The sequence below is a fragment of the Limulus polyphemus genome, unplaced genomic scaffold, assembly GCF_000517525.1.
Source record: "Limulus polyphemus unplaced genomic scaffold, Limulus_polyphemus-2.1.2 Scaffold1957, whole genome shotgun sequence".
In the NCBI taxonomy this organism is placed as follows: domain Eukaryota; kingdom Metazoa; phylum Arthropoda; class Merostomata; order Xiphosura; family Limulidae; genus Limulus; species Limulus polyphemus.
The window spans coordinates 70,088-85,771 of NW_013667567.1; the positions used below are offsets into that span (position 1 = coordinate 70,088).

The 15,684-nt window shown below is 36.1% G+C and overlaps 1 protein-coding gene across 2 annotated transcripts in view; it reads right to left on the minus strand.

The window, feature by feature from the left end:
• LOC106465476 (leukocyte elastase inhibitor-like) overlaps positions 1-6,152 on the minus strand; it is a 21,522-nt gene extending 15,370 nt beyond the window's left edge. Inside the window, exon 1 of one of the 2 annotated variants that reach the window (XM_022393384.1) lies at positions 5,959-6,152. In XM_022393384.1, the coding sequence (XP_022249092.1) occupies positions 5,959-5,963 (5 nt within the window). In that variant the 5' untranslated portion in view covers positions 5,964-6,152. The remainder of the gene's footprint in view (positions 1-5,958) is intronic. The other variant, XM_013925705.2, reaches the window with a different exon arrangement.
• Between the last annotated feature and the right edge of the window lie 9,532 nt (positions 6,153-15,684).

Here is a 15,684-nt window from a genome sequence, read left to right on the forward strand (position 1 = left end):
TATTTACCATCTCATTTAGCTACACGTTCTTTCGTAATATCTATATATTTTTAGGAAAAGGAAAAATAGGGCTTGAGGAATAGCATATCCAATGTTCCGGGACATCCTAAAATTCTGTTGGTTATCAAACATTACAGGAAACACGTGCGACAGGGTAACTGGGTTTTTACTGTGTTTGTCATTGCTATAAAGTAAAGTAAAAACTTAGATTTATTACAATTAAATTCGGATCATTGATTTATTCGATGATTCATTTATGTTCTAGTAATTATCTTTAAAATATATTTATTAACTACCCTATGTTATGAAAACACTTGATATTGATAGAATAGCAACCATAAATAACAAATTTGTTCTGAAAAGATGTGTGATATGAAATCGTTTGGCAGACCTAAAGTCCAGTACACTGCATGGAACCTCCGCAGACCGACCGACATGCACGGCCATGAAGAAAGGGGGAGGGGCGCAGTTAGTGAAACTTGCCCAGGGCGCAAAAATGACTGGCTACGGCTGTGTACATAAATCTCTATTTCCAATTCAAAGGGGCACTTCACCATGGAGTAAAAATTGGAGAGGGGGCACGTGCCTTCAGAACTCCACACCTAAGTCATTACAGGTCAAATCTTATGAATTAGAGTGTTTTGAGTCATACGCGAAACTGGGTTTAAATTATATTGTATGCTCTGTCTAAAATGTATAATCCTAGAGAATCTCATAACTAAGTCTGATAAATTTGTTGTTGTTGTTGTTTTTAGAGTGCAGCGACAAACATGATGTAGCGATTAAATGGGTTAAAACAACACTAGATATTTCAATTATTTCTGAAGCACACGAATTCAAGTACTGTAAGTTTATAGGCCGTTGATTGGTTAGTGAAATTTCATATTTTACAGAACTTGAAACTAGACTTATCTAGATAAATATAATAGTACTACTGTCTGTTGTTTGTCCGTGTAACTACTACGCAGGGTGTGGATGAGTCCTCACCAAAAGATGTATGAAAGTTCATTAGGTCCATGCGGGGGTACATACAAATTTTCAGTTTAGCATTTTTGCATTTTACGATTTTTATGGGTGTTTTTTACCACCATTTCGCCCCTTGTTGATGGATCTTCACAAAATTTGGCATGAAGGTATGTTGGGTCCATGCGGAGATATGTGCAAACTTGCGATTTCACATTTTGTGTTTTGCAGTTTCTATGGGCATTTTAGCGTATTTTACAATTACATGTAAGAGAAGTAATTTTTCATGTCCTAAGATAACCTTTCATTAATCACGAATTTACATAACTTCCGTCCAGGGAACGGATAGCCAAGCTAGTAGAGAATAAAGTATAGGAATACAAAAATGGCTCATAATAACTGTGCGATTATAAAAAACGTTGCTATCATGATTTAGCTATTTTAATAATTTTCATATATATATATATATATCAAATTCCGCTGCAGGTCGTTTTGGCTCAAACGTGGACATAATTTTCTTTACCATCACAATTTTATTATTTTGATTTATTACAACGCTGTATTATTGTATCTAGTTTGTCCTTCTGTATGCTAGAACGCTAAACGCACGTGTCTTGTTTCTCTTTTTTTCAAACACAGGACAACGCTGCGCCTGCGTATATGTTGTTTCTTTGTTTTTCATATATGCAAGTGAAGCGTTGGTCTATGTGCCTTGTTTTTGTTCTCTTGCGGGTGTTTGTATTTCAACATGTTACAATACTTCCCTTTCGCGTGTGTGGTTTTGAATTTCGAAGTGTTACAATGCTGTAACATAATTTTTTCTGTACATTTCCGAAACTGAGCATAAAAATGTATCAAGTACACGTTTGCATGTGAGAATACTATTTAAATTACAAAGGCTATTAGCGTTTGAATTTGGTGTTCTCGCTGGGCAACAAACTTACAAGATTTGTGTGTTTTACAATGAATTCTACTGTTAATAAGGCATAAAAACAAACCAAAAAAAAAAACAAACACAAACACACACACAAACACACACATCCGAAATGCTTCGTTTTACGATTTAGATTTTAGACACATATATATATATATATTATATACTAGCTAGAGTACTGGTACCCTGGACGGAAGTTATGTAAATTCGTGAATAATGAAAGATTATCTTAGGACATGAAAAGTTGCTTCCCTTATATGTAATTGTAAAAAAACGCCCATAAAAGCTGTAAAACACAAAATTTGAAATGCATGTATCTCAACATTGATCCAACAAACCTTCATGCCAAATTTGATGAATATCCAATAACAGGGGACGAAGCAGTTGTAAAAAATACAAAAATGTTCATAAAAACCGCAAAACGCAAAACTGAAAATGTGTATGTATCCCCGCATGGACCGAATGAACCTCCATACCAATTTTGGTGAAGATCCATCCATACCCTGCTAAGTAATTACATGGACATACAATAGACGGTACTATTTTATACATATGTATTATGTATTCCTTTTATTTCGTATGATAAAACGAGTATTCATTATTCTCAAAAACAGTCTTCGTACTGAGCGTAGTTAGAATGGCTTAAAACGAACCATGGATATAATGTACTTCCTATGTATTTGTGTGTCTGTTAAAACGTTTACCGTTATTTTCACTCAAATGAAAATACGTGGCATACTTTAAACATCGACTAATCCATATAGCAATTCTCAATTGTACTTATGTTTATTCAAGTTTTGAACTCCTCCAACAATTCTTGACATGAAATGTTTGCATGTAAGCACCTTACTCCAATTAATGAGAACGAAGAAAAAAATTCAAAAAGTTATTAGGAAGTTCCCAAAATAGATGTGCGTGTGGGGGGGGGGGGTCGAAATCTCTGGAAGCTCACATGTTTGATTTAACCGAATCGCTTAAAAAGAGAAATTAACATGTAAGTTCAAAACAGTAATCTGAATTAAGACTGGAAATTTTCAAATTGAGGCCTCTGTGGAGGATCACGAGGATTTTAGGGGCTCTCATTATTCGAGGGCAAGATTTACTTGAAACTGAGAAGAAACAAAAACAAATAAATTGTTTTTCAAAACAAGGTATCCTAAACAGGTCTCAAACAAAAAAATAATATATTAAAGAAATTATTCACATTGTAGTTTCCTTCTTTTCCAACAGTTGTGCAACTACTGGACTGTATATGAGAAACAATTTAAATGAATACAGTAGAGTTGTTTGTCTTATGTTAGTACAGGGCTATACAATGGGCTATCTACGTTGTGTCCGCTGAATAGATCGAATTCCTAATTTTAGCGTTATAACCCATGAGCCAACGAGAGACAAATTGAAGAGGAAATCAAATAGTAGGCTATGTACACAGCACAAGAACTAGAAAATGTACTTCAGCAGTTACATGACGCCCCACCAACGCAAAGGAAATCAAATAGTAGGCTATGTACACAGCACAAGAACTAGAAAATGTACTTCAGCAGTTACATGACGCCCCACCAAAGCAAAGGAAATCAAATAGCAGGCTATGTACATAGCACAAGAACTAGAAAATGTACTTTAGCAGTTACATGACGCCCCACCAAAGCAAAGGAAATCAAATAGCAGGTTATGTACACAGCACAAGAACTAGAAAATGTACTTTAGCAGTTACATGACGCCCCACCAAAGCAAAGGAAATCAAATAGCAGGCTATGTACACAGCACAAGAACTAGAAAATGTACTTTTGCAGTTACATGACGCCCCACCAAAGCAAAGGAAATCAAATAGCAGGCTATGTACACAGCACAAGAACTAGAAAATGTACTTCATCAGTTACATGACGCCCCACCAAAGGAAGATCAAATTTGCAATATGTGGCTAAGCGTGGCCTAGTTGTTAGCAGCCAGGATGGTGTATTTGATAATTCATGGCTCGCGTCTTATTGTCATAATAATATTCTCAGCACTTTGGGGCTGCAGGCGCAGTATAAGTGTGATGATCAAATCCTACTACAATGTCAGATAAGAGTAGCCGAAGAGTTGGTGGTGGTGGGTACTTTTGGCTAGTTGTCTTCCCTCTAGTCTATAAGTTCAAAATTAGGGACGACTATGCGCAGATAGTCCTTGTGTAGCCCCTCCCCCCCAGAGATAAGAGTAGCCAAAGAGTTGTCGGTGGTGGGTACTTTTGACTAGTTGTCTTCCCTCTAGTCTATAAGTTCAAAATTAGGGACGACTATGCGCAGATAGTCCTTGTGTACCCCCCCCCCCCCAGAGACACAGCGGACTTATACAGGTTTCGATACCCGTGGTGGGCAGAGCACAGATAGCCCATTGTGTAGCTTTGTGCTTAACTTCAAACAAACAAATCCTTGTGTATGTTTGCCCGAAAATCAGAGACAACCCAATTTTGAATATGGCCACAAGACTAGTAAATCAAAACACACATATATATTTATATATAGAAATGATTGAAGATACACCGAGCAACAAAAGTAAAGTTTCTACCAGTTTATTCGTAGCCTCAACTTCGTAGGAGCAAAAAACGTATAGCTAGTTCGTATGAACTCCAGCTGGTTTCTATTTTCAGATAAGAAACGATTGATATTTTAAATCTGTTAGTTAAGGAACCTGGCAAGCAAATGAAAATATCATGGAGACGAAAAATGTTTGTGGATTAACATAGGAGTCTAAAGAAGTGCCTCTCAACTGCCACTTTAAAATATTTTTGCGGAGAAAAAAAAATTAAATGTGTGTATATTATTTCGAATTGCGTATTTTTTTGCTTTAAATTATTTCATTTGTCTTTTACGAGGTTTTATTCTAAAGTTCACATAGTTAGAGGTGTGTTTTAATTACTGCATTATAACACAATAAACCAATCCGTAACAGATTTGAAATGAAAATCCATCTTTATGAGCGGTCCCTTGGTGGGTCAGTAGTAAGTTTGTGGACTTGCAATGCAAAAATCCGAGGTTCGATTCTTCGCGGTGGTTTATTGTTAAGCACAACATTAAGCAATGGTCTGTCTGTCTTGTGCCCACCGCTGGTATTGAAACCCAGTTTTTTTAGTGTTATACACCCAATGACTTTCCGCTCAGCCACTGGAGAAGTGGGGTGGAGAGGGGGAGTGTTCTCCGTGGTGGACAAAGTGTAGATAGCCCATTGTATAGTTTTCACTAAGAAAAAAAAACAACGTTAACAGCGATATTTAAAATTTGTTTCTTATTTTCACACGGTAATGTGAAAATGTTTTCGTTTCTTAAACACAGGTCAAAACCCGCATGTTCAACACGTTTATATCTCAAGTTAAAATCATAGCAAATAGCCTAGAGTCATTATAAAAACTGGTGTTAAGAGATTCACTCAACACTTTGCTAATCGCTAAGCGACAAAATATAATGGCGACTTACGAAAGTATTTTGAGAACACTAATTTCTAACTCGTTGAAAGGTGACCAGAACAGAGGCAAATTTGTGTCTTTATCCTTAACGAGGGTGATACATTTTAATTGGGTGTCTAAATACGAATGTAATTACCAAATAATAGGGGTAAAAAAAGGTACGCCATTTTATTTCTATTGTTTATATCATACTTCTAAGTTTTGTTTGATGTTTGTGTTAGAAACTTTCCCCGACAATACCAATTAAACACGTTGTTTACATCCACATCACATAATTCCCTTTTTGCTTTTTCCTCGAGCATGCATGGCACGCTGGTTGGAAGTTGTTTGAACTTAAAACTAAAAACTAAAACACTTATACGAACTGGTTTACTTCTATCAGAACGCAACAGATGACCCTGGAAACCTGTATCTGAGGTATCTTCAAACGTAAGTTGCCTTCTAGGGCGACTGTTGGTGACTTAATAAAGGTTTCCATGGTAATCGTCAAGAGAAAGTGTTCTGCTCGAAACGACATTTGTTGATTTTATTTAATATATGAAATTCCCTTTTCGCCCCTTTCAAAAATACAAAGCTCTCTCTCTTAAGTTTAATCTAAAATTCGTAAAAATCAACTTACGTCATAGAACGCAGTCTGTCCAAGCAACTTATTGAACACTTTACAAACTGATATACCTCTTAAGTTTCAGGCCTACCCTCGGTCCAGGTGTCTTCTAACACGTGCTTGTAACCTCTGTGATACATGGCAGGGTGCAAGAGCATTTCCATGTTTATTGGTGACGTCATGTGCGAGAAATATTTGACATGCTTGATTGAGTCCACAATGGACTGAGGGTTATGGAACGGGGGATTGGCCCTAGCATGTGGGCACGTGGGAAGAAGCTCTAAGGCGGAGCCAGTGGATTCTAACTTAGCGAATCACTGGCGCCAAATGATCAACCAGCTCTAGTTGATCCTGACGCGACAATTCAATATTAGACTAAGCTCTGATAAGCGGTAAGAAAAACGGCTCATATGACCAGAAGTCATGTACATGCTGCGTGCGTGCGTTCTTTTTTTTTATTTTCTGTAAATTATAATAATGTTACTTGTTAAAGTATCCAAACTTGCGTTTTTCCTCAGTGATAAATAACACATTTATAGGGCAATGCATTTATTGCGACACAAATACATAATAATAAAACAGTAAGAAAAGAAAGAAACATCTTCCTTTAATACCTTAATTACCATAGTCTTTCTCACAAAAAGCTTCAGTGCTGGATATGACACTTATTTCTTCGGGTAAATTCCGCCAGTGCGTTCACCTGCCTGGAATGTGAAAAAAAGCACTCTTGGCGCCAGCTTCCAACTTTCGCCTGAAGGAGGGCGCGTGTCCGTGACACGGAGACTCACGCGCTACCTGGCTTAATACGGATTTAATAGGATGCCAAGTGCAGGACTAATCTGTTTACTTGTAGAATTGGGCGAGTAAGCTTAGCTGGCGACCCTTAAAATCATGAGCGCTACCCTAGAACTAAAGTGACCACTTACTGTCATCCCAGAAGGTTATAAGAATAGACGGTAAGGGGAAATGGGGTAGAGGAGTGGAATGTGGAAGAAATCTTATAGGAAATAAATGAAATGACCATTCCTTAATTTTATGTTCCAGTGGAGAAAAACAAAAAGAAAGAGACAAACATATTGTTACTGACCTTAACAGGGCGAAGTTCAAAGAGTCATCTAGTTGACGGTCTATGTGTAGACATTTTTCTAGTTTTAAATGGCCAGGTGGTTAGGGCGCTCAACTCGCAATCTAAGGGTTCGAATCCCCGTCCCACCGAACATGCTCGCCCTTTCAGCCGTGGGGGCGTTATAATGTGACGCTCAGTCCCACTATTCGTTGGTAAAAGAGTAGCCCAAGAGTTGGCGGTGGGTGGTGATGACTAGCTGCCTTCCCTCTAGTCTTACACTGCTAAATTAGGGACGGCTAGCGCAGATAGCCCTCGTGTAGCTTTGCGCAAAATTCAAAACCCAAACAAACTATTTACATAGCGTACAGAGCTTTTCTACATGATTAATTAACGCTATTCATCGGTAAGACTGAGGGCTTATAACGCCGAAAACTCGGGTTTCGAAACCCGCGGTGGGTAAAGCACGGATAGCTTTTTGTGTAGCTTTGTGTTTAACAACAAAAAGTCTTCATAAGTATTTCATTTCACAAACTATAGGTAAACACAACTTTAAAAGGTGGATAGTTTGCGATTCTGAATAGTTAAGATATTTAAAATAAACGCACCTTTCGTTATCACTATAAGCTGTTTGTACAGTATACAAACCACCTATTTTTTCCAGTTTGTCTGGATGAGTCTGTCTGTTGCTGTAGTCTTAAAAACCTTCTACTGTCTGACCGAGAGACAGTAAAGGACAGGTCAGCACTCCAAACGGGATTGATCCTTATTTTCTATTAATATATATACATTGTTTTCAGCTAGAATTTGACAGTTCGAAGTAATGGCTCCCCCCTCCCAACACGAATGTAATTAGATGTATTTCCGCAGGGTCCACGAAAGTGTTCTGTTTCGAGAGTAAATAAAAACAAATTAAGAGTAACAAATATTACTATCTCTTGCGTTTGAAGTTCATATGTCATGCTGTATTGTAGCCGACAGAGTGCATAATTCTTCTCGTGATTCATGGCATGTGCATGTTTTACTGACGTGACGACAGTACAAATTACAACGTTAAGCGTTCCTTATGTGACGTCATTTTAGTGTATACTGACTGATTGACTGACAGAGAACATACTACTGTCTAATGGTGCCAGTGGTTTAAACAGGTGACCCCTCCAGGCGGCCTTTGGCCCCTTTCGGAGAAATAACACCAGCGAGCTTAATCCTGATTTCTATAATGCACTTTGAAGTATTTTATATCCTTTATCTAAACTAAGGACAAATAATGATTTATCTTCTTGCTAACTTTCTTTAAATGTGATTTGTGTTCGAATCTATTTTCTTTCGAAAAATGTTAAAGAACATTCTAAAATTTTTTACCATTCAGAATGTTTAATTATTTGTTTTTTTAGGGGGGGTAACCCAACGGATTGATGATATGCGTTTTGTCCGTCGCAGAGAATCTAGCCCAGGATTTTAGCGCTGTAAGTCAGAAAACTTACTGCTAACCTACCGAGGTAAAGAAAAAAACTGGAATTTTCTAACTTCATCAATGTTTGTTTGTTTGTAATTAAGCACAAAGCTACTCAATGGGCTATCTGTGCTCTTCCCACCACGGGTATCGAAACCCGGATTCTAGTGTTGTAAGCCCGCAGACATACCGCTGTGCCACTGGGGGGGGGCAAATTCATCAATCAGTAGCAAATGGTATTACATTTAGTGTCAGCAAAGGAAATTTGAAATTTTATATTAGAAACGATTTTTTAAATATAAATTAACCCATTTTAAAACTTATCACTATGCACACGAAAACCTACGCACATTCTGTTTTAATTTTCTAATAATAATCGTGAAATATGCATGGATTAATACATTTTTTGTGACGTTTGATTAATTTTTAATTTTGACGTACGAGCAACAATACACAATTCTGAAGGACACGGAAGCTGTGCAATGATACAGGGTGATCCAAAACTATTTTCCTATCCTAAAGTTTAATAATTAAATAACTAAGGAGATATAACCATGTAGTTTTCAACATATTGCAGCCAAACTCAAACAGTTTTTATTGTCATGCTTTTTGTTGTTTTGTTTTTTTCACTCCAGTGAGTAGCGCAAGAAAAGGCTCAATGGTTTGTTTGACTTGTAGATACCAAGTCAGTGACTATGTGGTGCAGGGTAATTACAGACGCCAGTACAGAAATAAATATGGGTGTGTGTTAAAGATATCGCGTATCGCACACCTATAACTAACATCACGGAGCTAAAGACCAGGATAACGAACGCCATCGCCACTGTAACTGTGGCCATGTTGCAGCGGACGTGGACTGAAATCGAATTTCGGTTAGACGTGCTGATAGCCACTAATGGTGCACACGTAGAAGTCTACTGACATGTCAATAAAATATGCTTGAGTTTGGCTACAAGATGTTGAAGACTGCATCGTTGTATTTCCTTAATGATTAAATTTTGAAATAGGTAATATAATTTTGGGCCACCCTGTACTTAAGATTGAAAGCACAACGTGTATATGTTTAACTGCGTTTCCAGATACGCAGCTTTTCTTTTTTTTTCCTGCTTTTAATTTTCAGGATGTTTTAAGATGGAAATTACAACACAAAGGAAAAATTAATAATTTCCATGGGTTAATTATTAATGTAGCCCGAACTTTCATCTTTTGTGACCATCTCTTCTTTCGCGTTGTTCAAACCAACTGACAATTTTTAACTATAAACACTACGTAGAAACTCGAATATGAGCTATTTAGTCGTTATTTATTTTACTATATAAATGATCTGGCTTTAAGGTAAAACTACACGATGAGTTATCTGCGCTCTGTCCATCAAGGGAATAGAACTCCAGATTTTAGCGTTGTAAGTTTGTTTATTTGAAGTTAAGCACAAAGCTGCACAATGGGCTATCTGTACTCTGCCCACCGTGGGTATCGAAACTCGGTTTCTAGCGTTGTAAGTCCGCAGACATACCGCTGCGATACTGGGAGGCAGCGTTGTAAGTCCGTAAACTTATTGCTGACCCATCGGGGGACGGCTGTTCTAAAATTATTATTATTATTTTTTGAGTCAGTTTTTATTATTAAAATCACCTCTCCATTTTGAAAGAGATTTCCTGAGCTAGGCCGCATTTGTAATGGAAAAAGAAAAGAAATAAAAGTTTTTGAAGCAAGTTACTAATAAAATTACTTGTACCTAATCAGCTATTGTTTTTTTTTCAACTTGCCAAGTATGTAGAGTAGATTAATATCGTTTCAATTGCACTTTATTAGAAACTGCAACCGAGCTTAGTTGTCGCGCGAAAAGCCTCGTCGTCAGCGGCATCCAATAAATAAAATGTAGTAGAAATGCTATTAATCAAGGCCCCAAACTCAACACGTGGGTAAAGTTTGATAAACCTTCAAAGACTGTGAAGAGATACGAAGCGGCTGAATTCGTATGTTTTGCTTCAAGGTCTTTCGACGAAATAGCTACGTTAGCATCGACTCTTTCTACCATGTATCTAATTTGAAATTAAATATAAAATACGAAAGTTTAATAATATGTAACAATATAAATATCATTACACCGGGCATAATATTTATAAATTTGCGTATGTATGTGTATAGTAAGACAGCTGTGGGTAATGTGTGTGTGTTTGAAACTTACTACTTACTTTAAAATATTTTACTTAAAATGTGCAAAAGTTGTTGTTTAACGCACATTTTATATTTTAGACTTACGTTCCAAGATAATATCATTAATAAAACATTTCCCAATATACCATGTATAACGCAAATAAAGACTTAAAGTTAATTTAAATCTTAAATCAATACTAACAAGTAAAACATAAAAAAAGCTTTAAATGTTGAAGTTTATTTTAATCCGTTTAATTTTTAGCTGCGAAAAAACATAAACAGAAATGAAGGACGTCTTCATTCTTTATGAAAAATGAAGCAACTTGAAGAAAAGCATTATGAGATTTAATAACAACATGGAAAACGCGATAAAGTGGAAGAGATAGTTTCTTCATGATTTTAGATTAACTTAATGGAAAGGATAGTTACTTCATAATTTTAAATAAACTTAATGGATAGTTACTTCATGATTTTAAATGAACTTAATAGAAAAGATAGTTACTTCATAATTTTAAATTAACTTAATGGAAAGGATAGTTACTTTATGATTTTAAATTAACTTAATGGAAAGGATAATTACTTCGGGATTTTAAATTAACTTAATGGAAAGGATAGTTATTTCATAATTTTAAATGAACAAAGTGGAAAGGATAGTTACTTTATGATTCTAAGTTAACCTATTTGTTTAACTCTTGACTGAAAGATGAATTGTGTCGTTTTGATTTGTGTCATTTATTAGTTGCAGTGTTTAAAAAATAAACAGTTGAAATGATACTGCATACTTTTGATTTGATTCTAACATTTAGGATCTACAAAGCGAATAAAAACACAAGTTAATATATTGAAGGAGAATGGTGTAAGTACTTCTTTTTTGCCAGTTAGAGTGACTTATGAATGAAGAGAATTTTTATTGAGTAACCAGGGACAAACTAGAGGCATTATACAATATACACATGTATATGTACGTTGTTGTTGTTGTTTGTTTTCTTTGAAAAGTTGGAAAAAACAGAAAATTTAAAGTCATTGAATGACAGTTTCGTTGTTGTTTTGGCTCCATAGATTCTTCCAACCAAGAGTGATCGCTGCTGCTCCCTCGACACAAATCTAGGAGGAGAGATCTCTGCCTCTGGTCTCTTCTCCTAAAATCCTGCCCATTGTTAATGGCTTCTTTAAAATAATCATCTCAAGTTTTAAGTATAATATTTAGCCTAAGATGTTTCAGGTAATATTTTGTTTTATGCTGTTGAGCGCAAAAAATTCTCTGTCATATATATATTTTTTTTGTTAGTATTTATTTATGTGAAACGTTATCGTTTAATTTATTATAATTTTGTTTATTCACATTGATGAAGATAATTGTAAACTTAAATTATTAAAGAAAATGTGTAGATCAGTCATTAAACGTTTTAAGAAAAGTTAGAACAAGTAAGTATTCAAAGACTAAATTTATTGTTTAGCTTTATACAAAAACCAGAATTGTTACTTTTTATGAAAGTGTTTTATGCCTTTAATACTTCATTAAATTGATTAAATGAGCATTTTGTTGAATTAAGGTACAGTAATACTGGATACTTACATCACTTTCAGTCTAGCGGTAAGTAAAGGAGAAACTTCGGATGCAGCTAGTAGTTCTAATTGTTTGATTGAAAGACAGATGTCGCTCTAACGTTTTCGCAGACCACTGATGATCCGAAGGATTCTTTGAGTAAGAGGAACACACACGCATATATATAACAGAGGTAATTATAAATACAGGGAAACGCAAGTCTACATAACATACAAAAACTTCATTGATTAATGTTCCCAAGGATATATTGCCTAATTGACTTGGGATTATCTCAAGCTTAGTTTCTGCTATCAGTCAACCTATTAATTTTATTTAATAGCAAATGATTAAAGATAGCATCGACAAGATTTTCCTGTAGACAATTGAGGCCACTTTACAGGGAAGGGGAAAGTCCCGTTGCACTAGGCACAAGCTATTATAGTAAATCTCATATTTTTTTATACAATTACCAGACACAAATTTCGTTTCAGTTATAACATCGTTGCCATTGAAGACAATAGAATGCTCACATTAAGGGGATTTCCCCCACTTATGAGTGTATTTTTTGTTGTCGTTGTTAAAAAGAAATCGACCAGTGGATTCCTTTGAAATTTTTGTCAGTTTAAACGTTTCGTGAGAAAGAATATGTATATATCTAACGCAAAAAATAGAAGAAAGAAAAAAAAGCATTATAGTAAATTGTCTCACTGTATTAGCTTTGTGTGGTAAAAATTCTCACGCTTTGGTTTATCTAGTTATGCGGAGGCATGTTGAATATGTATAGATACTAATACTCCACATTAAATATGTGGCGAGACAACTTGCCCTTAATCGCATCAGCAAGTTAAACTGTTTACATATATTTACTATAAACGTAGAACACGACAGTGGACTGTTTGTTCTTAAACACAAAGCTATGCAATGAGCTGTCTGTACTTTGTTCTCCTCCCGTATCAATACTTTGTTTTTAGGTGATTCATCGAACGCTCCACAGTCGAACTCTGAATCTTTTGGTAGTATAGCGATAGGCCTGTACAGAATTTAGCGGATGCCATGCCCGTTAATATTTTAACCCTAACAAATTGTATTACTACACATTATTGGGTGGAACCTTTGGAAAATATAACACAAAATTTCAAGGTTTCAAGGGCTAATCCTAACATGTCTTTTGTTGAAAGACAAATCAAAAAGGTTCCTTCAGAGATAAGTATAATTGAGGCCCCCCCAGTGGCACAGCGGTATGTCTGCGGACTTACAACGCTAGAAACCGGCTATCGATACCCGTGGTGGAAAGAGAACAGATAGCCCATTGTGTAGCTTTGTGCTTAATTCCAAACAAACAAAAAAAGTATAATTGAGATAGTATTTAAAAAAAAAATGTTTCGTTTGTGAATGGAAATAAACAATTACAAAGTAGAAGAAATCATGATAGAGAATGGAGGAAGGAGAAGAGATGCTAGAATGTGGAAAAAAAGAATAACAGAGAACAGAAAAAGGAGAAAAGACGGTTCGAAAGTACAGGGAAAAAATGGTGGGAGATAGAAGAAAGAAAATGGGAAGTTAAAGAGTGGAAGGAAAATGTTATAGAGCAGGAGAAGAAGGAAAGAGCGCTGGAGAGTGGAGGAAATTATAGTAGAGAAAAGAAAAAAGAGAAGAGACAGAGTGTGCTGGAAATAATAGCAGAGAAGAAAAGAAAAGGAACAATTAGGGAGTACATAAAAGAATTGTAGAAGACAAGAGTAGGAAAAGGGAGAATAAAAAAAATCATACGAAAGGGAGATTGGAGAGAAATATATAATAGAAGATATGATGAAACTCACAGGCCTAGAGCATAGGAATAACGGACTACAAAGTTATATGAATGAAAAACAAGAGCATAGAAAGAAAGTACAGTTAAAGTGGAACTAGCTGAATGAAACAGCTATCCTGAAAAAAAAATCTTTAGTGGCTCACTCCTTATAAGGACTTATAAAGCTAAAAATCTGATTTCGATACCCGTGATGGGAAGACCACAGATAGCCCATTGTGTAGGTTTGCTTAGTTGTTAAAGGTATTACTTTATTTTTTTCTGTGATGTTTTATGAATATCAAGAGAAAATATTTCTAGAATGACAAGCTACAGATGTTATCGAAAGTTATAATCTAGCTAAGAATTCTATAGTTTCCCCCATCTGGGGAAGGGAAGAGGAATTATGCCCTATGTATTCGGGAAAGCATCCGCCGACGGCAAAGCAGTTTTTCCAAATAATTAGATGATCTCGGATTGTGAGTGGTGGTTTCCCCAGAAAGATAATGAAAGTTTCTACTTAGTTTGACAGTCAAGGTCTGAGTAACATGAAGACTTGAACCCTAGTTAAAAATTGTCTTGACAAGACGAAAGCTTCGTAGCGTTTTCACATGTGAGCGAATCATTTGGTCAACTTTCTTTTCTCTCTCTCTTGCTTTTTCTATTTGAATGAGCTCAAATTGTGTGACGACTAACAAGAAATTTACACTGAAACTTAACCTGAACTTAAATGACTTTAAAGGTGTTACTGCCATGTTAACAATAATAAAGTTTACTTTTTTTGTTTCTCCATGTTATAAAACAGAACCAGTCTTTCCCTATATGTAGGGGATACACATGTTGTTTTTTTAACCGTATTTTTTAAAAAATGATCCTCTACAGGGGGAGTTACTTGTTTTCTAGCCCTCCTCCTTATATACCACTCCCTATGCAGGAAGTTAAGTATTTCAAACTCCCATATCTAAACATTTTTAGTTTGTGGGTAAAACATGCTAAAGAGTTTTGAATAATATTGAGTACAAATTTGTCAGATGTATCTTGTGACTAATCTTGTGTTCAAGCAATGGTGAAATTCTTTCCTCGCCATAATTTACAACCAGGCCCGGCATGGCCAGGTGGTTAGGGCGCTCGCAATCTGTGGGTCGTGAGTTCGAATCCTCATCACACCAAACATGCTCGCCCTTTCAGCCGTGGGGGCGTTATAATGTGACGGTCAATCCCACTATTCGTTGGTAAAAGAGTAGCCCGAGAGTTGGTGGTGGGTGGGTGTGACTAGCTGCTTTCCCTCTAGTTTTACACTGCTAAATTAGAGACGGCTAGCGCACTTAGCCCTCGTGTAGCTTTGCTCGAAATTCAAAACAAACAAACAATTTTACAACCAAACTTGACTCATAGAAAACACTTCTTTCCCTAGAAATTTGGAACGCGCATGCGGTGGCCCATTTTGTCACTTGAATGAATGGCTCGGGGTTATAAAATGGAGGTTTAAATGCATACAATGGAGGTAAAGCTGCATGTATATACTGCGTATAAAGAGCAGCTGATATAAAAAACGCACAGGTCATATGTAGAAATGTTGCTGAACTTAATGCGTAGAATAGTCTTTGGCAAATCATTCGTGAGAACGGCGTTGAAATCTTGAAAAGCATTAAACCTCAACTTTCATTCCAGACTTGAATGCTTGCTTTCTCAGGCTGCTTACTTATTTGTTTTTCATAAGTTGACTCAATAATTGA